The 27,960-nt window shown below is 41.6% G+C and overlaps 1 protein-coding gene across 4 annotated transcripts in view; it reads left to right on the top strand.

Moving 5' to 3' along the window:
* The window catches only part of LOC122810396 (solute carrier family 12 member 4-like), a 2,349,234-nt gene that overhangs the window by 2,296,801 nt on the left and 24,473 nt on the right, over positions 1-27,960 (top strand). For all 4 annotated transcript variants that reach the window (XM_044081998.1, XM_044081999.1, XM_044082001.1 and 1 more), the window contains exon 23: positions 10,448-10,581. In XM_044081998.1, coding sequence (XP_043937933.1) covers positions 10,448-10,581 — 134 coding nt within the window. The remainder of the gene's footprint in view (positions 1-10,447; positions 10,582-27,960) is intronic.

The following is a 27,960-nucleotide window of genomic DNA, read 5'->3' as shown; positions in this document are numbered from 1 at the left end:
GAGCATCTTGTTTAATGATAGTGTGCTGTATTGTAATGTACACGATTAGGATTACCACACAGTTTAGGTAATACAGGGAGGTGAGAGCCCTAGCCCTACACATTTCATTTACAAAAACTTACTTTCCCTAACAGTATGACTGTACAAGATGGTATTTGTTTTTTTTTTTAAATTTAATGATGTGTTTTGTCTGCTACAGTCAGGATTTTCCATTTGATTGGAAATTCATTGGTTAATTATCAGGTAACATATGTAAATATAATACATATACAGGGTTTTTAACCGTAACTGTTTTCAGTGTTTTTACCCCAGACCCAACAGTACTTTATTACATTGTTGTATTCAGTGATTTTTGCTGCCTTTTTTTGGATCAGAACAAATTTTACCTGTGGTCGGTGGTGCAGTAGTTAGCGTTGTCGCCTCACAGCAAGAGGCTCTTTGGTTCTATTCTCGGCTCTGTTGCCTTCTGTGCGGAGTCTGCATGTCCTCCCTGTGGTCGAGTGGGTTTCCTCCCACATCCCAAAGACGTGCTGTAAATGGATTGGATACTCCAAATTGGCCCTAGGTGTGAATGCGTGCATGTGTGTGCCTTCTGTGGAAGGTGGGCGCTGGGCTGGCAACACGATACCATAAAACTCCACTGCCAATCATGAGCAGCGGTCAAGTGATCCGATGTGGCGACCCTTAACCAGGAAAAAGCCGAAAGAAGTAGTAGTCTCCAGAAGGTAGTTTGCTTTGGAAAATCATCTTCCACTAACAAGATATGTTATTCTTTCCTTAAGAATGCTAATAAAAAGTAGAACATTGAGTAGTTAAAATGGATTTTGCTGAGGTGCTGTATACAGTAAACTCTCAGTTAACCGGAACTCAAGCAACCAGCACTCTCAAGCAACAGCAAAAAATACTGAAGAAATACAGTACAATTTTCATGTATTGCACTTTCTGTCTCCCTATAACCCCTCCCCCCCAAGAAATGTACCTTGCGTTTTTAGAGTTTGAAAAAGGAAGACAGGACTACATTCCCTGTCTCCCCTACCTGTGAACAAGTCAAACCAAACAAATAGTATGGGGGTACATTATTATTCAGGGCTATTTTTAATAGTAACTCTCAAGCAACCAGAAACTACAGTTATCCGGCATCTGCCAGTCCCCATGGGTGCCAGTTAGCTGAGGGGTTTACTGTACTCCTTTCATTTTGTTCCCAGTCCCATTTTATTGGACCATTATTCCTTAATGACTGTTGCTTCAGTCTGTCTTTAGTGTAGACCAAAATTTGATTTGGTCAGGTGCTCCTTTTACTTTTTTGTTCTTTTACCCCTTTCCTTTTATTTCTGTTTGGATAGTGCGAGCAAAATAGTACTGATGACATGTCCATTCTTCTTTACATGTTCATATTATTCCCAATGCACTGATTTATTTACAGATAGAGACAAAATTGTCAGTGCTAGTATATTTTCTTTCCTTAAGCATTAGTTTCCTGGACTTTTGAAAGACTGTGCATGTTTGGAATATTTTTGTCACCTTTTTTGTGGTGGTTTAAATGAAAAAGAAAATAACATCTAAATGCTTATATGTAGAAATTAGTGTCTTCCTGACTGACTTGTTCATGGATGAAGCTCTACCCCATGGACTCGCTTTCTAGAGTCACTGATATGTTATCGTTTGTGAGGTGCTTTGCCTGACATTGTATTTGATATCATTTCTGTATTATCATCATTTTTTTCTCTGAACCACTATAAAACTAGACTTGCAGGATCATAGGAAATACAAGGTATCTGGGTGTAGTGGCCATTTACGCCATGCCAATGCCCACCCTTAGACCTTGCGTCCGTTCTCAAGGAGGAACAGGCCATTTTGGCAAGAGAGTTTTTTGTGATTACTCACCCAGTTATCTGTGAGCACTCACCCAGATATCTAGCTCACGTTGCTTAACATTTGGTGGAAGCCTGTTCTAGAGTAGGGGAGGATGGGTGCTGCATGTCAAGTCTCTCTCCACTGTTTTGTTTATTTGTTGATGCAGACTTAGTGCTCTGGTCCTTGTATAAGAGGTATTAGAGTACAGGATCCGTAATGGCCCATAATGCAAGACATAGCTCACCCATTGGAGTCTATAGTACACTGAATACAGGGAGAGATTTTCTGATCTTTCCTGGTAGCTCAGGTCCTTTAAGCCCATGATCTTTTTAGGTCTCTGGTTGTCTGATATGTCTAGTGAGCTGCATCCTGAAAGGTGCGTTATTATGATGGGTCTAATTCATGCGGAATGCAAGGGCTCTGAATGATGATGGGTCTAGTGAGCTGCATCCTGAAAGGTGCATTATTATTATTGGTGTAATCATTGCGGAATGCAAGGGTTCTGAATGATAGGTCTAGTGAGCTGCATCCTGAAAGGTGCATTATTATGATGGGTCTGATCCTAGTGAGCTGCATCCTGAAAGGCACATTATTATGATGGGTCTAATCCATGCGGAATGCAAGGTCTCTGAATGATACTGCTTTTGTGATCAGCGGTGCTAAATAGAAGGACCTCCTTACTACAGTTACAACTTGATGATCAAATAAGAGGGGGGAGTTTAACCATGTTCCCAGGTATCTTCCACATTCAGAATGAGAATGTAGTAATATTTATTTTCTATATGGAAAGGGTATTGCTTACTTAATGCTGGAATATTGCACTTATTTAAAATTAACCTTTTTTTTGCACACCACTTGTGTTGGCTCCTGCTGGACTGCCTGTATATCAGAGGGGGACTCAAGGATGACAGTGTCTGTACAGGCATCCACAAACTTGGTAACCATAGATGGTCATTTGTGATTTTGTTTAAAATGTTCTGTCACGGTTTCTAAACTGCCTTAATCACCACTGTATGTGGTGCCTCCAGAACTGTCCTCATTTTCTTTCTGTTGGTGCTCGTTTTCCAGTGCTAAATTTAAAAGTACAGTCTTCGTGAAATATTGTTTTCCCCTACATGACATCATCATAAAATTAATTGAATTTTACCCTAGGTGGTGGTAAAGTAGAGGACGCATGTAAATGTGTCTGTAGACTTTAGTGGAGGCACTACACTGCAGGCATAGGTTCCTGTCCATTAAAGTCTGGATGCACCATACACCATCTTTCAAGTGATGTCAGTGAGGGGTATAATAGAATTATGTAGGCATATTCCTAATAAAAGTTTACAAAGCTTTTTATTAATAAACTGCCCACATAATTTTGTTAAGATAGGTTGCCAAACGCATTGTGGCACTTAAGTTAGAAAGTGCCCTTACGTATAGTCAAACTGTGACATAACACTTTAAGCTAGGTTTAGCTACTAATTTTGAACCTGATAATAGAGAGATTTGTTAATAGATTAGTACTAGGCTAACTGCCCTTACAAGCCATTTCTTAAGCCTAGCCAATTATCCCTTGTGAGACTCAAACCCTGCACCTTGTGTTTGTAAGGCAAACACCTTAACCATTAGGCCACCCTTCAAGTGGCATACAGCAGCGGTGATGGCCCTGCATAAGGCTAGCCTTCCAGCCAAAGCTGCAGACATAATAAGCCTTTCAATACTTGTCTGTAAAACCATGTAAAGTATTAAAACTGACCTCATAAGCGGTGATATCAGGAATCTTGTTAGACTTGACCTCATCAGTTTGGCTTTCTGAAGGGTGTATTTAATCTTCTAAATTCCTTTGAAAGGGTTTACAGAGCTGTAGGTGCTGGCTGTACAGTGCATTTGGTGTATCTTGACTTGCCCAGCATCTCGTATACACCATTTCCCATTCTGACATGATACAGAAGCTAAATGATTTAAAAATAGACCAGTATATGTGGTAAGATGGGTAGCAGACTGGATGAAAGACACGACTCACACAGTGTGTGTTGAAGGTGCCTCCTCAAAGTATGTTAGTCATCAGTGCTGTCCCGTGGGGCTTGGTGCTAGGACCCCTCCTTTTAGGTGTTTACTTCTGAGATCTCCAGATAGAGTACTGACTTCTGATTAACAAAGCCTGCACACAGTTGCAAATTGGGAGTCAAGTCCCATATAGGACCACCAAACCCACCAGAATGAACTCTCCCTAGTGAACTGTTGATCTAAAGGCAGGCTGAAACCAAATTCTAAAATGTGTAGTAGTATCACACTTTGTAGACAAGCCCCTTCCCTCATCATAGTGTCAAGAAAACACACCCCACCTTTACAAAAGGAAATGGACTTAGCTACTTGGTTTGATAGTTCCATCCATTTTAACCATCATTGGACAGCAGTTGTCAGGCAGTCCTTTTATTTAGCCCAGTTAACTTCCAAGGCAGTATCGTCAAGGTCTAAAGAGGTGATCACATTCCCTTATACTTGGCACTAATCTGGTCATTTATTGAGTACAAGGAGTTGTAATCTTTTCCTATCTGATATTCTAAGTACACTTTTTGCAACTCAGTTTGCACTGTGATATATTTATATATTTGCTTTATTATTTATATATTTGTTGTATTGTTTCTGTCCTTTGTTGTTGTCTGCAGTTTTTTTCCCCCGCACTCCCTCCCAAATGTTCTTGTAGTCTTAAATTTGGTGGCTTTGGATTTGCCCGCCCCTGCTGTAAATCTGATCTTGATTACTGCTCCCAGTCCAATCTCATTTGATCACTCATAGTGCAGTGATATTATTTGGGCAGAACTACCCCCTTGCTTCTTTGACTTTGAACACTTCTGTTTCCTCCCTCTCCACTTTAAAAAAAAAATGTACACTTTATTCATCTGCTTTTACTGTGTTCTTTATACTTTATTACCTTATTTTTGCTGTGTGCGCTTAAGTGTTCGAGTGCTTTTATTCTGCTACATTTAATACTGCTTGTTAGTAGCCTAATTAAATTTATCTGTTATTCTAATCATGTTAAGCTTTGGTCTTAGCACTTGTGCCTCAGGTGAGTTACTTCACATTTAAGAAGGTTCTTGTGGTCTACACTCTTGTGGACAACCCCATCTCTCCATAAAGTCCTGCATACCATTGCTAGATTCTCTGTGTGTTCTGACTGCATGTGCTTCTCAAACAGTCTGGAAATACAGAGCTGATAAATATATTTTTTGGCACTTTCTAACTGTTCAGAGTTCTGCACGGTCTTAATTTTTGCTTGACAGAATTATTTATATAATTGCTGGCATTTTCTGATACTCAGAGTGCCTCCATTTTGAATTGTTCCTAATTTACTGCTTTCTGCACTTTTTAGTCGTTTTTTTAATTTAATTGTGTTTCTTTAAACTGTATCTGCTTTAATATTGCTACACACTCGTGTGCTAGCTTAAACTGCATTTGCATTGTTGTTACTGCTGTTTTAGCTGCTTTTCTGTAAAAAAAAAAAAACGAACAAAAAAGTTCTAAGCTTGTTTCCAGTCTTTCCTATAACCAGTCTAGTCCAGATACATATTTGCAGTATCCAGGACTGTTTGTAAGCTTCTGAGCCCCCCAAGCCTTTCTGTGTTGGAGGAAGCCTTCTAGCTTATCAGTGGGAGTGGTAAGCACTAGGTAGCCTATCTGCCACAAGAGGAGTGGTGTCTGGCCCAGAAATTGTAGTTTATTAGCTGTTTGGGCAGTTTTTCCATCCCTTTCAACTTTTTGGTTTAAAAGCCCACATTTGCACTTGTTTAAGCTCCATGCAGCAGCGCTGAGCTATTACTGGTGCCAGAAAGTCTGCTGTTCAGTTTTTCCCTTGGATCTTGCTAGTTTTTTCTCTCTCTCTTGCACTTCAAATAGCTTAATCACTTTGCACTTCAGCGGGCTTTTGTAGCAATTATTGTAGCGCACCTAAGTGCCATCAGCACTGGTCATTCTTCATGGAAATAGCTCCAGTACTTAGTAGTTACGACCACCCCTCCTGGCATGATTAAAGACAGTTCCGTGTGCTTTCTCCTATTAACCTCATGCACTTGGGCATTCTGAGGCAGTGTAGCAACTGCTTCATGTACACAGACAACCCTGTCCTCTTACTTCCCAACACTCAGACTTGTGAGAGATGCACTTATATCACCAAATTGGAAGCTATGCACTCTCCAGCCAAGACCGGGCTAGCTGGTCAAGAGGAAAAGGTCAACACCTGCACCACACCACATGGAACACATACCCCTCCAGGACACCCACTATCACAGCTCTCACATAAAAACACAAACCGCACATCCACCTTCACGGAGGCTCTCAGTATAAATTTGCCCAAACAGCAGAGACCTCCAAGACAGAAACTCACTCTACCACCACAACACAGCACAAATCACAGGACACACAGCTCACCTCCACAGTGTGCCCCTCAACCTAAGCCCCTAAGGATAAACACCTTGCCCAGTACACTAATCATAGGTGACTCAGTAGTGAGGCACACAGATGTCCCACTCAGTTGAATAAGGAGAAGGTAACAGTCAGCTAGCAGGTGCCGGAATCCGACACATAACATGCACTCAGGTCACTCCACAAGTACAAGTATGACTCTGTCATTGTCCATGTGGGTGTGAATGACCTGAGAGAGACCTCCCTGGACTACATGTAAAAAGACATGGTGGAGCTCTCGGATTATGTGGCCCAGACAGGTATGACCCTAGCTCTGAGCAGTATCCTACCATCACCCAGTATGATACTGCAGTGCAAGCAAAAAATGATTGACTTCAACAATTGGCTAAGTTTCTGGTGTCATTCTAAGGGGATCTGGTATCTGTCTGCTTGGGATGACATGATTGACAGACCTCGATGCATTGCCAGAGATGGCCTGCATCTGTCACCCCTGGGTTTCTGGGTACTGGCTAAGGCTTTTGCCACCCATATAGTGCCTTTTTAGGTGGTGTTCCAAAGACCAAATTACACCGTAATAGCTATAAATAAATGCAATCTGAGGGTCAATGCTGCTCAACACTAGAAGTCTAAATCTCAAGATGCACTCGCTCAAAGGACTCCTCAAAATGGAGAGCATCAACATTTGTGCTGTCCCCAGCCATGTCCCTACACTCTCACTCCACGTTCTTAAGCACCCTGGAATCTATCAAGGTCCAACCAAACACTCTAATACAAGGAGACTTCAACTACCCCTCCATCAACTGGGAAAACTACTCAAGCACCAATACATTAGCCCAACGCTTCCTGTAATTCATCAATTCCAATGCCCTAGTCCAGCTCATTCTGACCCCCACTAGAGGAAGCAACATCCTTGACCTGGTTATTACTAACATGTGCGACTGTTGCTCTACACCAGTAGTCAATCCCTCCCTGGTCAGATCTGACCATAAATTAATCACCATGGAAATCCACATCTCACCCACATCCCCCGCAGAGGTAACCACCTTGAAAAACTTCTCCAAAGCTGACTTTGGGCTCCTAAAAACAGAGGTGGCTAACTTCATGGCACCCATGCCAATGGAAAATAGCTGCATGACCGTCGAATCATACACCAATGCACTGTACAAACATGTACATAAATGCATGGAACTAGCCATACCCAACAGAAGCAAGATGCTCTCCTCCAAAAAAAAGGAAGCCAGTCCGGTGGTCCCCTGCCATTAATAAACTCTGCAACAGAAGGAAGAAACTGTTGCAGAAAAAGGTGAAGTCCCAAGACTGGAAAAACTCCCTTATTTGCCTCAACAAAAAGTTGAGATCCCTCATCAAATCCTCCAAAGCCAGCTATGAAGGCAGAATTGCGGCACACTAAAAGTAATGATAAAGCCTTTTATAGTTGTATCAAGAACCTCCACTGCAATACCCAGATTTGCTCTGAGTTACTGCACAATGGTACTTCCTGTACTGAGCCAACAGATATTTCCAGCATACCGGCCGACAGATTCAGTGCCAGCTTTACCCATCTGTCCCCCCCTAAAGGACCAATCACAGTACCAGAAGAATGCCAGGCACCCAGCATTACTGCAGTACAGGTTAAAGCTGCATTGTCCAAGACCAAGAATACAGATTCCATGGGACCCAGTAATATCCCTGGCTGTGTTCTACATGAACTACAAAGCGAACTGGCACCACATCTGTGTGCCCTGTTCATTCACAGCCTCACATTAGGCTTTGTCCATACCGAATGGCACAGTGCTACAGTCATTCCTCTCCATAAAGGGTGAGCGACTACAGACCCTGGGAATTATCACATTACCCTGACGAGTCTGATATGTAAAGCTGTAGAGCACATCATCATGGACCTGATTAACAAAGATATAGGAAATCTCCAAACTCTAGACCCCACGCAATTTGGCTTTGTGAAAGGGAGATCATGCCTGCTCAACCTAGTTGACTTCCTTGAGTCAGTCACCAGGGCTGTGGATGAAGGTAAGGCAGTCCATACAGCCTACTCGATCTGGCCAAAGCCCTTGATACCATTACTCACTCGGGAATTATTGATAAACTCACCAAATTAGGCATCAACCCCTATATCACTAGGTGGGTTGCAAATTGGCTCAAAACACACAGTGTGAAAGTACCAGACTCAGTCAGACTGCCGACCAGTCACAAGTGGAGTCCCACAGGGAATGGTCCTGGGTCCTTTTCTGTTCGGCATCTACTACTCAGAAGTCCAGGCCAATACAAAGAGACTCTGCCTGACCAAGTTCGCAGACGACTCCAAGCTGGGAGCCATTATTAACTCCCCAAGTGATGCAGACATCCTACAGAAAAGCCTCACTGAGACCAGTGACTGATGTCGAAACCATGCCCTTAAGCTTAACGCCAAAAAATGCATCATCATCCCCTTTGGTAAAAACTCAGTTCCCACTAGTTACCACATCGATGGGAGCCCACTGAACACTGAAAGCGTTATAACAGATCTGGGGATGCAGGTTGATAGCAGCCTCTCCTTCAAACACCACATTGCCACAGTGGTCAGAAAGTCCTTCCATGTGGCACATCTCATTACCAAGGATTTTGCATCCAGGTAGCAGGAGGTCATAGTCTCTCTCTACTCTTCCCTCATTAGACCAATCATCGAGTATAATGCCCCATTTGGCATGTGCCTCACTGGACATATGCAACAGCTGGGGAGGCCACAGAAGTACCTCACGAAGAGGATCCTAGGCATTAAACACGTCCTACATGAACAGACTCAAAAGACTCCAGCTGTTCTCTGTCTCATATCGGCTACTTAGAGGCGATCTCTGCTTGACTTACAAGGCCATGTCTGACCCAGCTCTGTTAGGAATGCTACGTCTAAAGAAATCCTAATCTCTCCGCACCACACGCTCCAGAGACCTCAGCCTCATTACCACAATCAACAGAATATGCTGGAGGGACAGGTTCCTCACCCAGAAGACTGCTCATGCTCTGCTCTGGAATAGACTTTCCATTAAGCAGAGCACCTCGCTGTCCCTCTTCAAGAGAAATCTTGAGTGGATGGGTAATAAAAAGTTCACTCTGGGGATCACTTCAGTGGCTCTACTTGATAGAGACACTGGGAACTAACGTCAGGCGGCATGATGCCAGGGCACGTCTATGGGCTAGGCTTGTAAAGGCTCCAGGGCCATTAGCCTAGTACACACCTATGAACCTATATCTCACTAAGGATATCAGACGGACCCCAAAGGTTCCTAACAAAAAGAATCACAGGTCTAAAGTCCCTTAGCTACCAAGAGAGGCTGGAAGCTCTAGTTATTTGTTCGAGTAGTATACATTTGAGAGGAAATATCTTTGTTACTTACCTTGCCATTAGGAGCATAATTGTCCTGGACCTCCTGCTTCCCTGCAAGTCCAGTATCTCCATCAATACTTGGAACCAGGGACAAAAGCATGATTGCGGGACTTGTTTAAAACCCAGCACCTCCCAAACGTCTGGAATAAACTTCATGTGCATGTTAAGCAGTGCAACTCCTTATCCACCTTTAAAAGTAAACTAGATGACTGAATAGATAGCCACAAATTTACTCCAGGATTGACCAATTTGGCCCTCCTGGAGAAAGGAGGTGTAGCCTGAGGGGGCGTACTGGCAAAGTGAGAATGACCATGAGATTCAGTGGCCTTGGAATATCTGTGAATCTGTAATTTATGAAGATCTGAGAAGTAGATACCAAGTAGGAGAGGCACAGAACCCTGAGGGGCGCACCCCAAGTCAACGTCATACTCTGAGAAGACACATCTGCTACTCTCACTGTGCAGATTCTCTCCATCAGCCATTTTTACTGTCCATCTCACTACATAAGGGTCATTTTGGAGCAGAGCAACATGTTGATTGTTAGCACATGGTATGGTGTCAAATGCCTTGGCCAAGTCCAGGTACACCACTTAATTTTGTCGTTATCGAGTATTTAATAGAGTGGATCGGTCTGCTTAACAGCTGCCAGTATGTAGTTATGTACTTATTCCCTTCTTTTATGCACATGTGTGTGTGTATATATGTATGTGTGTATATTTATATATATTTTTCTGTGTAGAAAAAAATTATGCAAATACTTGCAGGAAGAATAATAGTTACTTAATATGTGTTTGTTTTTTTTTTTTCTAGAAACCAATCCAATGTTAGAAGAATGCACACAGCTGTAAAATTGAATGAAGTAATTGTTGAAAGATCCCATGATGCCAAATTGGTTCTGTTGAACATGCCAGGCCCACCCAAGAACGTTGATGGGGATGAGAATTGTATCCTTTGCACAGAAAAATCAGAATATACTGAAGCATCAGTGATGATACATTTGTTAATTAATGTGCAAGTAAGTCAGCGGTCCCATTGTTTTTCTTTCGCTGTTTAGTTCAGAGTGACTTTTCTTTCTGAATGTTCTAGTTAACCAAAAAAAGTTATGGCTTCTGCTTAGTTCTACACACAATAAACATTACAGGTCATTACGTTACTGGGAAATAGAGGAATTTGATTTAGGAGTGGGTCACTTACAGATGTTCATTTTAAACTCTTTGAATTTCCACAGCAGTAATCTTCGTATTGTGTGACTGCATATTTGCATTCACCTTGCACTTTTTGTGTGTGTTAACTGTAGCTGGTTAAAGACTAATTTTATGAGCTCTGCACAAAGTTGTGTGCAGAGCTCTTTGTAAATGGAGCCACCTGTACTAAGCTAGACGATATAGCAAACCTACTGGTCGACAAATTCAAGTCCAGCTTTACTCTCTCCCCATCAACCTTCCCTCAGGAAATACCATCAAGTATAACTCTCCCTGCTATCGCTAGTGAACAGGTCCTTAATGCTGAATCTAAGGCCAAGAACACTGCATCAGTGGACCCAGACAGTATCCCAGAATGCCTTCTAAATAGCATGAAACATGATCTATCAGGCCCTCTGGAATTGCTATTTAACTGTAGCTTCCAAACAGGCTTCATGCCTCATGAGTGGAGAACAGCAACAGTTATCCCTCTACACAACATTGGGCTGTCTACAGACTCTAGAAACTACAGACCCACATGGCTCACTAGTCTCCTGTACAAAGCCATGGAAAGAATTATCATGGAAATGATCAGTAATGACATAGGAAACCTCCAGACACTGGACTCTGGACAATGTCATTGGCCTCTGGCTGACTAAATTTGCAGAGGATTGCAAATGAGGTGCCGTCATTGAATCACCCAGTGACACAGATATTCTCCAGGAAGGCTGACAGAGACAAACAATTGGTGTCAGAGCCATGGACTAAAATGAAATGCCAAGAATTGCATAATAGTATCTTTCAGAAAGTCATTCACCCCTAGTAACTATCGTATTGACAGCAGAACCCTAAGAGTTGACCCATTAGTTTAAGACGTGGGGATACGCACAGACAGTAATCTAGCCTTGGATCATCACATGTCTACAGTACTGAGGAAATCATTCTGTGTTGTGCAACTTATAAACAAAGGTATGGCATCTAGGTTCAAGGAGGTCATTGTTCCACCATATTTGGCATTCATCAAGACCTGTCATTAAGTACAATGCCCCCTTTAGTATTTACCTGACCAGACATATCCAACAGTTGGAACGTCCACAAAGGCTGCTCATTAAAAGAATACAGTATGTTAGTAACATGTCTTATGCAGATCATCTCAAGGCTCTATCTCTGTATTCTGTCTCCTGCAGGCTCTCGAGAGGAGATCTATGCCTGGCATAAAAAGTATTGTCAGTCCCCACTCTAATGGAGCTCCTGCATATCCGCAAAACAAACCGCACCAGAATTGCCCATTCTAAAGACTTTAAAATTGCCTGTGATATAAATAGGACCATCTGGAGAGACAGGTATGTATCTCAGAAACGTCCCCTTCTCTGGAAGAGGCTCCCCATCCATGTGAAGCAGAATTCCTCCCTAACCCAATTTGAGTGCAACTTGGACAATTGCTTAGGGAACAGGAAATTCATCCTTGGTTTGGCACCTGTCTCTAATCTTCCAAGCCCCTGCTTACACTTATCAAGGGTACCAGAACTTGTCAGAGATTTGGGATGCATGGCTAGGCTTAAAAAGCCCTTGTAGTCCGCCTAGTAAACACCTCTGAACCTATAACCATTCTTGGTTGTTGTCATTTGCGTGTACATGTTTACATTTTTATAACCAAATGCTAACTGTAATAGATATTTTTTTCTCAGAGACAAGAAGCTTTAACACCCCAATATGATAAGAGTTGTAGACATCTAATATCTTCAGACAGAGTGCTCAGAGTGAGGGTAAGTAATGAAAAAGTTGACTATGGTGCACTGGATACATTAATGGCTAACAGTACATTGTAGAGTCTCCATGGCCACCATGTGCTCTTGGGTGTTTATCAAGAATTGCTCTCTTGTCCCATATCACACTGACGCTTGTTAGTAAATTGTCAGTTCTCCACATTGCATGTAGGTGTGTGTACATGTGCACACGTTCTGCAGTGGGATGAAATTAGTTCCTTGCCTTGCACCCACTGCTTACTGGGGATAGGCTCCATGTCTTGTTTGACCTTGAATAACAAAGCAAGTGTTAGAGAAAGAATGAATAAGTAAATGAATGTCGTTTATAATCCGAGAAGCTAGTCAGAGCATAGCAGCAGAATGGGAATGGCTGGTAGCCCATTCAGAAGTAGAGTGCGGATTAGTACAATATTAAACATCCATGCTTCTGACCTTGTAATAAAGCCGAGATAAGTAGTGCAGCAAGAGGAAGCCCGGATGTAAAACAGAACTACTAAATAGATTCATAGGTAAGTACTAGGCTATCTGCCCGAGGGCTTCTATAAGCCTAGCCAGAATGTGTTTGCTTTCGCCGTCCCCTTAGATTAGGAAAGGAAAAAAAAAAAGTACATTAAAAGAGAAATTGAACAAAAGCAGTCAGTAACCATTTCTCTTCCTTAAAAAAACAGTTTTGCTACCATTTTTGTTTTTGTGTTAACAGATATGTTGACTGCAGGAACTAGAATGGGGTGCTAAGCTATTTTTTGTCCAGGACACAAAAAGCATTTGAGAATATTATGCTCTGAGTATATAGGCGATCTAAGCAGTGTGACAAAAGACTGGAATAACTGTGTTCTTTCAGTGTTTATCACACATGAGAGACTGAGTCGCATGCAGTTGTGAGTACTACAGCATGTAATCAGTACAGCATAGTGCTTCATAATTCTGAGAACTCATGAGGATGAGGGACAAATGGTGATAGACATTGTCAGCATTCACAGTAGTTTTCTGCAGACTGAAAGGGAAGTGGTGAGATCTTCCGCTTACAACTTTCCTTAATGGGCCTCTTGGTTTAGTACATCAACTTGAAAGTTTCCACATTTGGGATATCTATACTTGTTCCTGTGATGTCATAGTAAAATGCACTGAATGCATAAGTTCATGCATCCCCTTCAGCCCATTGGATCCTTTTTGTCACTTCCTCACTTCAGGTAAGATTTTGCTGTCTTTGAAGTTCTGTATTTGACTGCCAAAACCTAAACACATTAAATTTTTTGGGACCATCAGAATGCAAGTTAGGACCCACACCAGCATTGCCTTTATTGTCTTGAGGAGTAGCGTGACATGGGAAACTGCTAGAAGGAACTTATGTTTAATCAAGACAGTTAAAGATACCACAGACAGAAGCTCTTGACCCATTTTATGATTATTGAGATGGCAGCTGTCAATAACTGCTCATAACATTAAGATCTTTCATGCAACCACAAGCACAAGTCCGAACATTAATGCTAGGACTGTAAGTGGCATTGGTTGCAGAGTCAGCATTCCCTCACAGTTATATTTCTGGTGTCAGTCCACACACACACACACACACCAGTAGGCACTGGAGTTGTAAGTTATGCCCACCATTCTCAGTGTGGTGGGTTTACTTCCTGATACTGAGTACCTTGCTGATTCTTCAGACCGCTTCCTTGTTGGTGGCTGGAAAGCTCCAGCTGGTCCTTCATCATTTAGGTCTAGAAAAGGAGGGGTCACACACAAACCTGTTGGATTAGAGAGCTATGTTATTTGCCCTCCATGCTCCAGAATGGGACTAGAGAGACAGACCCGTATGTTTTGATCAGGCAGCCAGACTCTGGTGTGGTATGCAAACATGTAGGGAGGCATTGTGGGTCTGGCAGCAGGCCATTGGCCAAGGCTTTATTCTCATAGGGAGTACAGTTTAGTTGTGGACTCCTTACACTGCAGTTGCTATCCTCTCCAAGAGTTGAGGATGAGGAAGGCCTACTTAGGAAAGACCTGGGCTTGAGCACCCTTGAGTTTGACTTATTCACGACAGATGCAAGCACATTCCTTCACCAGTTATGTTGTCTGCAGCTAGGCAGTGAATGCTCTCTTTCTCTCTCCTCTGACATTAAGATTAACGTACCCACTTCCTCCTCTCCATCAGAGTCCTATCTTAATCCCCTTAGTCAAGAAGGAGAGCCTCTAACTCATCTTCATTGTTCCATGACTAGTGAGGAGTGAGTGCTTTTAGGCAGTTGGGTCCTTGAGGGTGCAAGAGTCCATACTAGTAGTGATCGTAAGATGAGTCCATGGTTGGGGAAGCAGCTGGTTTCACCTTCAGACCTGGCTGTTCCCTTAGATACTCTGTCACTATTAGACCTGATGAGAACTTAGAGGTAACTGAAGTTATCAGAAAGGCTTCTGTACATTAATATATATTCAAGTGGAAAAGGTTCTTATCCTTGGTGGTGAAGTAAACCCTGTAACTTCACGTGGTGAGCTTGCAGATGATTCTGACTAGTCCTAGACATCCACAGTCATGATGCATGCTTCTGTCATTTTAGCTATTTGAGCATATCTGGTGGGGTAATGCTTTGGTCCAGCACTGGTTTGTCAAGCTGTTTCTTAAGGGGGTCTTCATCTTTGCTCACTTTTGTCCTTTTTTTTTTAGCTTTTAGACTTTAACTTTGACTAACATGCTTACTAGTCTTTAATTCACTGTGGCTTTTATTGCAGACCCAAAGTCTGTCTGGAAAATTCTCTTCTTGGGAGCCATTACCTTTGCCCATATGACTTTGGATATAGGCCTAGTTTTCATAATGATGAGGTATCTTATAGAACTAAGACATATTTCCTCCTCCAGGTGGTATCAGGGACTTCCTGTAGTCTCCCAAGTTTATATCCACATTTTTTCTTCCACAGCAACAGAATCCATATGAGAAAGGGCCCTCTGTACACTTGATGTGCTGATTCAGATGAAGTTTTTTTCCTTGGGAGAGTGTGTTTATCCAAAAGTTGTCAGTTGTGGAGGTCCTTAATGTGACTAAGCAGACCAGAATACCATCTGAATCATGTTTTGCCCATCAAGTTGCTAATTGTCTTTTGGCCCATAACATCAAGGGCACCTCTGCTGGAAGCATGACTGAGAATATAATGTCTTTTTCAACAGTGTCCATTGTGGATACTTTTCCTGTTGCCACTTATCTCCTTTGCCAAACATGACAGTGCATTGGTGAGCAGTATGTTGCTTTCGCTCTGAAATTTAGACGGATGACAATCCTCATCTGTACTCTGAGATAGGTCTGGAGGAAGAAAGATGTTGACCAAGTCAACAGGTGTAAAATGACTTAAATTCTGCACCTCAGAGCCAGGAAATAGGGTGTTCTCACAAGGCAAGCCTGTCCTTTATGGGTACACAGGAAAGTTCATCTATGTACCTTGCATCCCTTGCTGAAAAAAACAGAACTAATTCTCTCTTCCCCATTTTAACCCAGGAAGATATGATTTACCATACTTTCTGGGAGGCTCTCTGGTCATCTGCAGTCTAGTTGAAATTGCTGTTATAAAACAATGGCAACTGTGTTATTCCTGACCTTGGAGCCTTGAGGTAGCATGTCTGGTTCATTTGTGTGGTGGCCCCTTCCAGGTTTGGAATGAAAGATCAGTCTGCCATATCCTTTAAGCACCATGACATAGAGGGAATACAATCCAGATGACCTGTGCTCAGGCTGTGGAAGAACTGACTGGAATTGAGAGGAGTGGTGAGTTGTGCGGCTTCTAGGTGAAAGGGTCTTACAAGGGGCATTGCCCGATGCTCAGGAAACAAGATTAATGGTGATATTGGGGAGCTAGTTAAGAGAGCCAGAAGTCAGCAACTTGGGGAATCCATCTCCAGTATGCATATGGTGGCTAGAAAGCCCATTACTAAGACATTGTGTTATTTAAAATAGAAATGCTTCACCATTTGTGCTCCTTCAGATTAATGCAGACCATTAACCCACTTATATATGCAGTGTTTTAGACTGTCTGTTATTACTGACTGAGGTTGGCTTTGGGACTCCACATTTAATTTTTTGTGCCATCTTGATTAAGCTCATCAAAATGGGTTGTACTGCACCTTGATAAGTTACGCTAAGAATAACAGTGTCATTGCAACAGTTTCCATTTGTATCACCACAAGTAGAAAACAGGCATACATTACGTTACTTTGAAAGAAACATGTTTGTTTACAAAGCAGAGCAGAAAAAGAAAGAGCCTTGGGGCTGACTTTAACTTTAAATGGTGTAGGTCTGCTCCTGGAGTTTTTCCCTTGTTAAGTAAAGTTTAACTTTTGAAATAATTGATTTGAAGACTTTACTAGTAGGTTTGTATGTTTTCTTTGCAGCTGGTTAGTATTTTTATTTGGCTGATTTACAACTGCTTGCAGTTCAGAACCTGAGGCCTTGCTGAAGATTGTATTGTTGAGTTGTGTAGATTTGTAGGTTTTGTGAAGAAGTAGCTCAGAGGCTTCACAAAGAGCAGCATCCGTTCTTCACCTCTTTTTGGCAGGTAAGTCCTCTTTGGGGAACCCTTCCACACACACAGTTGAATTATTTATTATACACTCTTACTATATATATATATATATATATATATATATATATATGTATATATATAAAATAAAAATACTTCAGAAATTCTGGGGGAAAATAAAAAATGAACAGTCTACAGAGCCAATAACAGCATGGTACTATAGAGCAATAGGAACAGTGAAACATGCAATAAATTAACACGAAACCAAGTATCCTTTTAGCGCTTTCATCCTTTAATATCCAAGGACTTCTTCAGAAAGAGTAATGAACAATACAGGAAAAATCCACATATTTATACATAATGGTTTAGAAAAAAATATATACATAAATAACAGTTATCCAATGACTAACAAGTAATATAACATTTAACCAATCCTCTACCTAATAAGAAATCATAACCAATCAAAGTATTAAAGTAGTACAGAACTATCACACCAATGGGAACTAGTAAAGAACAAGTAGAAACCAATGAAGTGGCGTGTTGGAGGTGCAATAACCAAAAGGCAGACTAGCCTGTGAGCATCAGGAACTATCTGCAAGAACCACTGAATAGTAAGATAGGTCAAACTAGCCTTTCGAGTAACGTCAAATAGCTGAAAATTAACCAAAGTTTCAAAGGGAGTAGAGATATGAACACTGTGAACCACATAAACACTACGACTAAGCAAACCGATAAAAATAAAATAGCCAAAGCTAGGCAGCTATATAAATCAACTAGAAGCAGTGCTGAACCATGCATCTTGACAACTAACAAGTAACAAGGCGTCCTGTAGTCACAAAGTACTATGGCAAACATAGCAACAGCTCAACTCAGCAAACAACGTAGTATAATAAACAACTCGTAGCTAAAACCAAAACTGTAGCACAACTACAAGGACAAGACCGAAATCTGCAGTAAAGAATAGCTGAGTAAAAAAGGTACTTGGCACGACAGGACCCGGAAGCACGTAAACAAAGGCTTTCAAAATAAGCAGATGAAGAAATCAAACAGCTGCTAGGTCTCCAATAAGATCCTTTAATATAACAAGGCAAAGTAAAAATCCACAATATCTTCCAAGCGCTTTTACTCGACCACTTGCGAGCTTTTTCAAGGCAAAAAACATTGCTGGAAGTTCATTCACATTAAATACTTCCACAATCATCACATGACTTCCTGTGAACCTTTCCCAACAGGAAAATCACCATATAAGGAAATTCTAAAATGCATTCTTATTATCATTAAAAATAATTCATTTTCTAAAAATCTTGGCAACTAGATACCATATTAAACATGAAATCAAAACAAACTGTTAAAATGTGCCAAAAAACAATTCTGCAAAATATTTTTATAATCACAAATAAATGCAGTGACCCCTTTACCCTCGGGGGTAAAATAAAAACTCCAAATTGAAACCTAGAATTACTGAATAGCATTGTAAAACATTTCTTTCCTAAGTTTCAAGTATATAACATGACATGGAAAATGAATTATTTTTAATGATAATAAGAACGCATTTTAGAATTTCCTTATATGGTGATTTTCCTGTTGGGAAAGGTTCACAGGAAGTCATGTGATGATTGTGGAAGTATTTAATGTGAATGAACTTCCAGCAATGTTTTTTGCCTTGAAAAAGCTCGCAAGTGGTCGAGTGAAAGCGCTTGGAAGATGATGTGGATTTTTACTTTGCCTTGTTATATTAAAGGATCTTATTGGAGACCTAGCAGCTGTTTGATTTCTTCATCTGCTTATTTTGAAAGCCTTTGTTTACGTGCTTCCGGGTCCTGTCGTGCCAAGTGGTTTTTATTCTTGGTTGGATTTTGCTTTTAGTTTTGGTGTTTTTTGAGTAAAAAAGGTAGTACACAAAAAAGTAGAGAGATGTACCAGACCATCAGACGTCAGGGCATAAAAGGTACGTAGGAAGAAGTAAAGAGACCAAAAGGCATTAATAACAGAACTTAACTGAAGTAAAAGACAGAGACCGGGTAGAGTGCACCCTGACTAACAAACCCAGGGAAAACAAAGGCTCCAAAAACTAAGAAAACACATAAGTTAGTATCTATAAAGGAACCCACAAAATGCATAAGTATGTGCTGTCATAACAATTAGTAATGTAATAAGACCCCTATAAAATGCAATTGAAAATACTGTCATAACTCTGTAAAGCACATCTTAGTAGATATCTAATAAAAAACATACGGTAAAATTCAGTCACAACCTACACATAAAAAACACATGTATGAAACCACATATATGAATATAAATCCTACAACAGAAAATAAGACATGCATCTCGCTGTAAAAAATATTGTCATGTATAAAGCATATTATATAGATAAGCATAGATGGGGCACAGTAGTAAAATTAAAAGAACCAACGTAAAGCACATTTAATGTTTATATATTCATTCAGTCCTGGTGGTAAATCGGCTGCCAAAGTAAGTTGCCATTTGAGTTCTTTAACTTCCAAAAGAGTATCCGAGTCTCCAAAGAACACTGCAACTTGTTCCAGTACTAGAAAGTAAAATTTTTCAAACTGTCTGCATTTACTAGCATGACGTGCTAATGCATTATATGAATCCAAAGTTCTAATGGCTCTTGCATGTTCTTTAATACGATCAGAAAATTTCCGGCAGGTTTTGCCCACATAAAACGAAGAACAAGACCCACAAACAGCTGCATAGACAATATTAATGGAATGGCAGTCAAAATGCTGTCTGAATAAAACTTTGTAATTATTGTGAGGAAAAACAAAAACAGACCCTACCTTAATATATTGGCAAGAGACACATGAACCACAACAGAACATACCAGGGGAATCGTTTACCACATTTTTCACAACAAACATAGGGTCCCTGTTTTCAAAAGCCATACGAAGTGTTCTAGTCCGTTTGTATGAAAACATTGGTGTAGTACCTAAAATATTAGTGAAGTTATCACCAGATCTGACAATATTCCAATTTTTATTAATAATAGTTTGGATCATCTCCATGTCTCTACTGATAGGTAACGGAAAGCTAAGAGACCTGTCTGAAGTCACAGTAGAGTTGCTCGTTTTGGGAATAAAACCATACTTCAGGATAGGTTGAAACTTATTGTGTCTGTTCAGTTTTACCTCAGTAGCTATATGTTCAATAACCAGGACTGAAGGAATATATTAACATTAAATGTGCTTTACATTGGTTCTTTTAATTTTACTACTGTGCCCCATCTATGCTTATCTATATAATATGCTTTATACATGACAATATTTTTACAGCGAGATGCACGTCTTAGTTTCTGTTGTAGGATTTATATTCATATATGTGGTTTCATACATGTGGTTTTTTATGTGTAGGTTGTGACTGAATTTTACCGTATGTTTTTTATTAGATATCTACTAAGATGTGCTTTACAGAGTTATGACAGTATTTTCAATTGCATTTTATAGGGGTCTTATTACATTACTAATTGTTATGACAGCATATACTTATGCATTTTGTGGGTTCCTTTATAGATACTAACTGTTATGTGTTTTCTTAGTTTTTGGAGCCTTTGTTTTCCCTGGGTTTGTTAGTCAGGGCACTCTACCCGGTCTCTGTCTTTTATTTCAGTTTAGTTCAGTTAAGTTCTGTTATTAATGCCTTTTGGTCTCTTTACTTCTTCCTACGTACTTTTTATGCCCTGACATCTGATGGTCTGGTACATCTCTCTAGTTTTTTGTGTACTACCTTTTTTACTCAGCTATTCTTTACTGCAGATTTCAGTCTTGTCCGTGTAGTTGTGCTACACTTTTGGTTTTAGCTACGAGTTGTTTATTATACTACGTTGTTTGCTGAGTTGAGCTGTTGCTATGTTTGCCATAGTACTTTGTGACTACAGGACGCCTTGTTACTTGTTAGTTGTCAAGATGCATGGTTCAGCACTGCTTCTAGTTGATTTATATAGCTGCCTAGCTTTGGCTATTTTATTTTTATCGGTTTGCTTAGTCGTAGTGTTTATGTGGTTCACAGTGTTCATATCTCTACTCTCTCTGAAACTTTGGTTAATTTTCAGCTATTTGACTTTACTCAAAAGGCTAGTTTGACCTATCTTAGTATTCATTGGTTCTTGCAGATAGTTCGTGATGCTCACAGGCTAGTCTGCCTTTTGGATGTTCATCGTGTTACCCTGCTGCAGTCATCACACTTGGGTTATCCTGTCGTCAGGCGGTCCTGCAGTCGGCCGGAATTCCAACGTCTTGGTCCGGCGTCGGTTGCTGTCGCCTCTTCCCTGACGTCAGTGCGCCAGGGGTATATATAATGCAACCGACGCCATTTTCTTCAGTCTTTCTTGCCGCACAGTGCCCGAAGCAGAAGCAGTTCGCAAGTGCTGGTTGGCAGACTCCTGAGATATTCGAATTTCAGACCGAAGTCTTCTATAAAGCTAAGTACCCCGTTGGGGAAACTTTTCTTGCCTCAGACCGATGTCAGAAAAAGTTAACAATTGTATTTCTTGTGGGAAGCAAATACCTCATAAGGATTTTCATTCTTATTGCATACCTTGCCTAGGCCCAGACCATGATGTCACTACTTGTCGTTTTTGTGCTAGGTTTAATAAGCGTACTATTAAAAGGCGCTTTGATTTCGCACGACACTATTTCGGTAGGAAATTTAACTACACCATGCCGTTGGAGCAACCAACTACCGGCTTGCACAAAAAACGCAGGGTTAAGGACAGACAGCCCAGACCTAAGCCAGATTCCGTGGCCTCAGCCGATCCAGTCTCCGGTCCTCAGTGAGGCTCCGATGCAGCCCCTGACTACCGCAGATCTGGAACCCGAGACCGCTACGGAAATTTTGACGGAATGTACCAGGCCGACGCAGCCTTTTACTTCAGGCGACTTTGCTACAAAAGACGTCGGTGCTACAGAAATGCCATCGGTTTCTGAAGGCGTTTTCAGACCGACGACACTCACCATTAAAATGTTTTCTAAGTCGAAGACCCCTTCTAAATCTAAAAGGACTGCACTTCAGTCTCCTGTTCAAGGCCCCATGCCTAAGAAACAGATGCTCAAAATGGCTGAAGATTTGATTCCTTTAATCAGGGGTTCCCAACCCCCTCCTGACAAAAGGCCTAGACAAGAAGAAGATTATGCATCCTCTGAGCAAATGTCCATTTCTTCAGACCCTTGTGAGGATCAAGACTACTCCTTCTCTCATGAAGATTCTGATGCTGATGACTCTATTCCCTCAGCTTCTCCTCCTGAAGACTACCCCTTTGGGGAAACTTTACACACTATGAGCCAGTACCTTCTGAGAGGGGTTCCAGAGCACTAGACAGGTGGGGGAAAAAGGTTTACACCTCAGCCACACTAGCTATGAGGGCACTGAATTGTCAATTCCACATGCTTAAGTATAAGCAATTTCTAATCTCTCCGTTAAAGCAAAGAATAACCTCTCTCCCCAACAATCTGAGTTGAAAGAAGTACATGGTCTGTTGCATGCCACTGAGCAGGTGGGCAAACATACCTTACAATGTGGGTTTGATTCTTTGGAGGCCTCCTGCAGAGCAGCTGTCACTGGGTCTGTTATACGTAGGCATGCTTGGTTAAAAGAACAAACTCTGTCTGATCATGTTAAAGCAAAACTACTGGATGCTCCCTTACAGCAGGATGTTCTTTTTGGAGTTAAAGCAGAAGAAGTTTTAAAGAAAATGGAAGATAAGGCAAAATCTATGCAGACAGTCAAAGATTTCCTACAAGTACAACCCCCTCGCTTCAGCAGAAACTGGCCAACAAAAAATTGGTCCTTTCCAGCCACTGACAGACCACAGAGGGGTAAATACAGACACCCAAGGGGCAGAGGACAACCACAAGCCCAGTATAAACCTCACCAATGGGGCTCTACAACACAGAAGGGAGGAGAAGACAGGTCTCAAACCACCAGAAGGCAAACTCAATGACTTGCACCTCATCCAGCCAAGCAATACTCTCTTGGCAGCCCCCTTGGGGGGGGAACTCTCACTTTTTGCAGACAACTGGCACATTGTCACAAAGGACAAATGGGTCCTAGACATAATTTTACGAGGATACAGATTCCACTTTCACACCTTGCCAATGAAAAGAATGCCAAACCTGCCACAAAATCAAAGGGCAGAGGCACAAAAGCAAATTACAGCTCTCATGGACATGAGAGCCATTCAGCTGGTACCTACTCGAGAGCAAGGCCAAAGATTTTACTCAAGACTCTTTCTAGTACCCAGAAAGGACAATGCCTGGGGACCAATTCTGGACCTTTCAATTCTAAACACTTACAAGTACCCAAATTCAAGATGCTAACACTACAGCAGCTACTTCCCATGTTGGGCAAGGAAGCATGGCTTGTAACGTTGGACCTCAAGGAGGCATACCTGCATGTCCCTATCAGACAAAGTTGCAGAAGATACCTCCGTTTCATTGCAGGTTTAACCCATTACCAATTCTCTGCACTGCCCTTTGGCTTATCTACTGCGCCCAGAGTTTTCACAAAATACCTGGCACCAGTAATTGCATACTGCAGACAGAGGAATTCAGATATATCCATACCTGGACGACTGCCTCATGCAAGCAGAAAGCAAAGACATTCTCTTACATTATCTGGCCTTTGTAAAGCATCTACTAAACTGCCTGGGGTACACAGTAAACGAAAAGAAGTCAAAACTAGTACCCTCACAAAAAATGACATTCCTGGGTGCCAGCTTGAATACAACGGCCCAGAAGGCTTATCTTACGCCAGACAAGCAACTACAACTGACTCAATATTTCAAGACAGTGGCAACAAAGACCCAATTAACTGCAAGAAAATTTCTACAGGCTTTGGGCTTCATGGCATCTTGCATACTAATAATACCATTTGCAAAGCTCCATATGAGAAAATTACAGTGGTACCTAAAAAGCGTATGGTCTCAACACAGCCACAGCTTGGACACAATGATCTCTCTCATTCCCTGCCTACAACAGGAATTTCTATGGTGGTCACAGGCATGTCACCTCAACAAGGGTCAGCCTTTCACCTTGCCCCCAGCCAGGCAAACTATCACAACAGACGCTTCAGACTACGCCTGGGGGGCACACATGGCAGGGCAATGCATTCAAGGCCTATATACTGCAGATCAAAGAAATCTGCACATAAATCAGAGAGATGCTAGCTGTACAGAAAGCTCTGACAGCCTTCAAGGATCTATTACATCCAGGACAACTTGCAATAAAGACGGACAACACCACAGTAATGTGGTACATAAACAAACAAGGGGGTACACATTCTTACCCTCTATGCAGGCAAGCAATGACCTTATGGAACACAGCTCTGGCCTACCAAGTCCAGTTACAAGCTCAATTCCTGCCAGGACAGAACAACACATTGGCAGACGACCTCAGCAGAAACATCAAGGATCCCCACGAGTGGAAATTAGATCCACAAATATTTGCAATGATAACTCAAAAATGGGGCCTTCCAGACATAGACCTGTTTGCCAGTCCTCAAAAGTATCAACTGACAAAATTTTGTACAAGGACATTTCACCGTCAAGCTTGGAAAGTGGACTCTCTCTCTTTCATTTGGAAAAACCTGACAGTATATGCTTTTCCTCCATTGCCTCTCCTCACAAAGGTTCTTTTGAAAGTCAAAAAGGAGAGACCACGACTGATTCTCATAGCCCCAGACTGGCCACGCCAGCACTGGTATCCGCTATTGAAAAATATGGCCCACAACCCACCATGGATATTGCCTCAAATCCTCCATTTGCTCACACAACAAAGCAATCAGATTCTTCACAGCCAGCTCAAAACTTTAAACCTGGCTGCATGGCAAATCATCTAAACATCCAACCAGCTCCCCTTTCACAAGCAGTTCTGGATGTTATTCTGGAAGCCAGGAGGCCAAGCACCAGGAAGGCTTATTCGGACAAATGGAAAAGGTTTTGTGCCTGGAACCAAGCTAAAGGCCAGGACACAATTCAGCCTCACATGCCTCACATTCTACAGTATTTAGCTGAGATGTTGCACAAAGGACTTTCCTTTTCCTCTATTAAAATCCATGCTTCAGCTGTTTCAGCTCACTACAACACGGATCCACCTTTATTTTCACATCCTCTTCTAAGGCAGTTCCTCAGAGGGGCAAAAAACATTAGACCACCCAGGAGAGCTCCTACACCAACATGAGACCTCAGTTCTGTTCTGGAAAATCTAACGCTACCTCCCTTTGAACCAGCTTTCTCTGCAGATCTTCAGTTCCTGTCACGGAAGACTGCCCTGCTCCTAGCAATAACTTCAGCTAGAAGAGTCTCAGAGCTACAGGCACTAATGGCAGTGGAACCTTTCCTCATTTTTCATCAAGACAGAGTTTCTCTACGAACTAATCCTTCCTTTATGCCTAAGGTGGTTTCCAGTGTAGCTTTAAATCAAACCATCCACTTTACCCACCTTCTTCCCCAATCCACAGAACAAAGGTGAGAGACTCCTGCATTCCTTGGACATTCACAGGCAGCTTTGTTACTATTTGGACAAAACTAAGGCTTTCAGAAAATCTGACCAGCTCTTTGTATCCTATGCTACAGCTTCTCAAGGGAAGGCCATATCAAAGCAAACCATTTCTAAATGGATAGGTCATTGCATACGTTTCTGCTATACCCATCATGGGAAACCAGTTCCTGCTACCATTAGATCCCATTCTACCAGGGCAACAGCTACCTCTACAGCCTTTCTCAGGGGGGTTCCAACCAAGGAAATTTTAGAAGCTGCAACTTGGAGTTCAGTACACACCTTTACCAAGCACTATCACTTACCTCTTTACTCAAAGTCCAAGGCAGGCTTCTCCACTGCAGTCCTGCAGGGCCTTATAGCCTCCACTAACCCTATTTGTTACCTCCCCCCTACCTTAGCTTTGGGATTCAACCCAAGTGTGATGACTGCAGCAGAGTAACACGATGAACATAGTACAGTTTTGTACCTGCCATAAATGTAGATGTTCAAGTGTTCACCATGCTGCAGTCCAGGTTACCCCCCCTCCATCCCCTCTAATCTACTGGTAAATCTCTTCTATGCCTTACTGATGTATTTGCTTATAGCTGAAGGGATTTTGTGTTTGTGCAGTTTTTACTCCTTCTGGTACTAATTCCTGACAACCTTTTTGGGGGCACCTGACATCTGGGGCAAGAAAAAACTGAATAAAATGGCGTCGGTTGCATTATATATACCCCTGGCGCACTGACGTCAGGGAAGAGGTGACAGCAACCGATGCCGGACCAAGACTTTGGAATTCCGGCCGACTGTGGGACCGCCTGACGACAGGATAACCCAAGTGTGATGACTGCAGCAGGGTGAACACTCGAACATCTACATTTATGGTAGGTACAAAACTGTACTTTATTGCACCTCCAACACTCCACTTCATTGGCTTCTACTTGTTCTTTACTACGTTCCCATTGGTGTAATAGTTCTGTACTACTTTAATACTTTGGTTATGATTTCTTATTAGGTAGAGGATTGGTTAAATGTTATATTACTTGTTAGTCACTGGCAAACTGTTATTTATGTATATATTTTTTTCTAAACCATTATGTATAAATATGTGGATTTTTCCTGTATTGTTCATTACTCTTTCTGAAGAAGTCCTTTGATATTTAAAGGATGAAAGCGCTAAAAGGATACTTGGTTTCGTGTTAATTTATTGCATGTTTCACTGTTCCTATTGCTCTATAGTACCGTGCTGTTATTGGCTCTGTAGATTGTTCATTTTTTATTTTCCCCCAGTATTTCTGAAGTGTTTTTATTTTATTTTAGTTTGTTCTTCAGTAGTCCTCGGTCTTTAATACACATATATATATATATATATATATATATATGTATGTTTGTGTGTGTGTATCTGTGTGTGTGTGTGTGTGTATCTGTATCTATATCTATAACTTCCTGAAGATGTGGGTATTACAAAGGCTTCGAGGTTTCAGTAGCTTTGGAGCCAGCACATGCTCTCTGATTTTCTTGCTGCCTGACCCTTGTTGCTGGACATTCCCCAACAATTTGAGAATAGGTCTTCGTTTTCCTAAGCCAGAACTTTATAAAGCTTGATGTCTGATGCTTCATTTGCAGACAGAGGCGGCTACATAGGATTTCCAGACTGTGCAGGGACTGTTGTCCCACTGGAAATGAAGAGATGCCACATCAGCCATTTTGGAGCTCAGAACAGTGCTTCTGGCCCTGAGAACCTTAAAAACTGCTGCTGTAAGGTCATTTTCTTTTTCTGTCAGGCAAGCTATCTATCATGAGGCATTTGAAGCTACAGGACACACAAGGATGTATCCCTTGTGCAGAAAAGTAATACATCTCTTGGCACTGGTCCATAGATAGAGGGCAGTTTTCTCACAGCAGTTCACATCCTCACAGAAGTGAATGATCTGTTAGGTTCTCCAAGCTAAGCATCCTGCTCTTTCCTGGAGTTCTAGATCCAGAAGCTGTGACTCTTCAGGGTCTTCCAGAAGTAGAGCAGTCTGAAGATCAGCCTGTTTGCCACTTGAGAGGATGTGACCCTTCACCTTTGTTGCAGAGTGCAGGAGGACAAGATGATAAAAGAGGTGCACATGTTCTCTCTCCCATACATACATACATACATATATTTCAAGCACTAGCATTAATGCCCTTCTAGTCTGTCAATATACCAAAACACTTGTTCCCATAAAAAGTGTCCAGGCTGTTCTTAAAAAATATCTAAATTAGTACTTGTTTTAATGTAATTTGGTAGTCTGTTCCATGCCTCAGCTGCTCTGTCAGAGAACCAATTAGTACACTTCTCATTCCCTATAGAATCTTCTTCATAGGTTGTCTGATGATTCTCTACTACTCTTTGATAACCC

The sequence above is a fragment of the Protopterus annectens genome, chromosome 8.part1, assembly GCF_019279795.1.
Source record: "Protopterus annectens isolate FY-2018-M chromosome 8.part1, PAN1.0, whole genome shotgun sequence".
Lineage (NCBI taxonomy): Eukaryota > Metazoa > Chordata > Ceratodontiformes > Protopteridae > Protopterus > Protopterus annectens.
The sequence above is the reverse complement of the archived record's forward strand: the minus strand, read 5'-3'. Positions and strand labels throughout refer to the sequence as shown.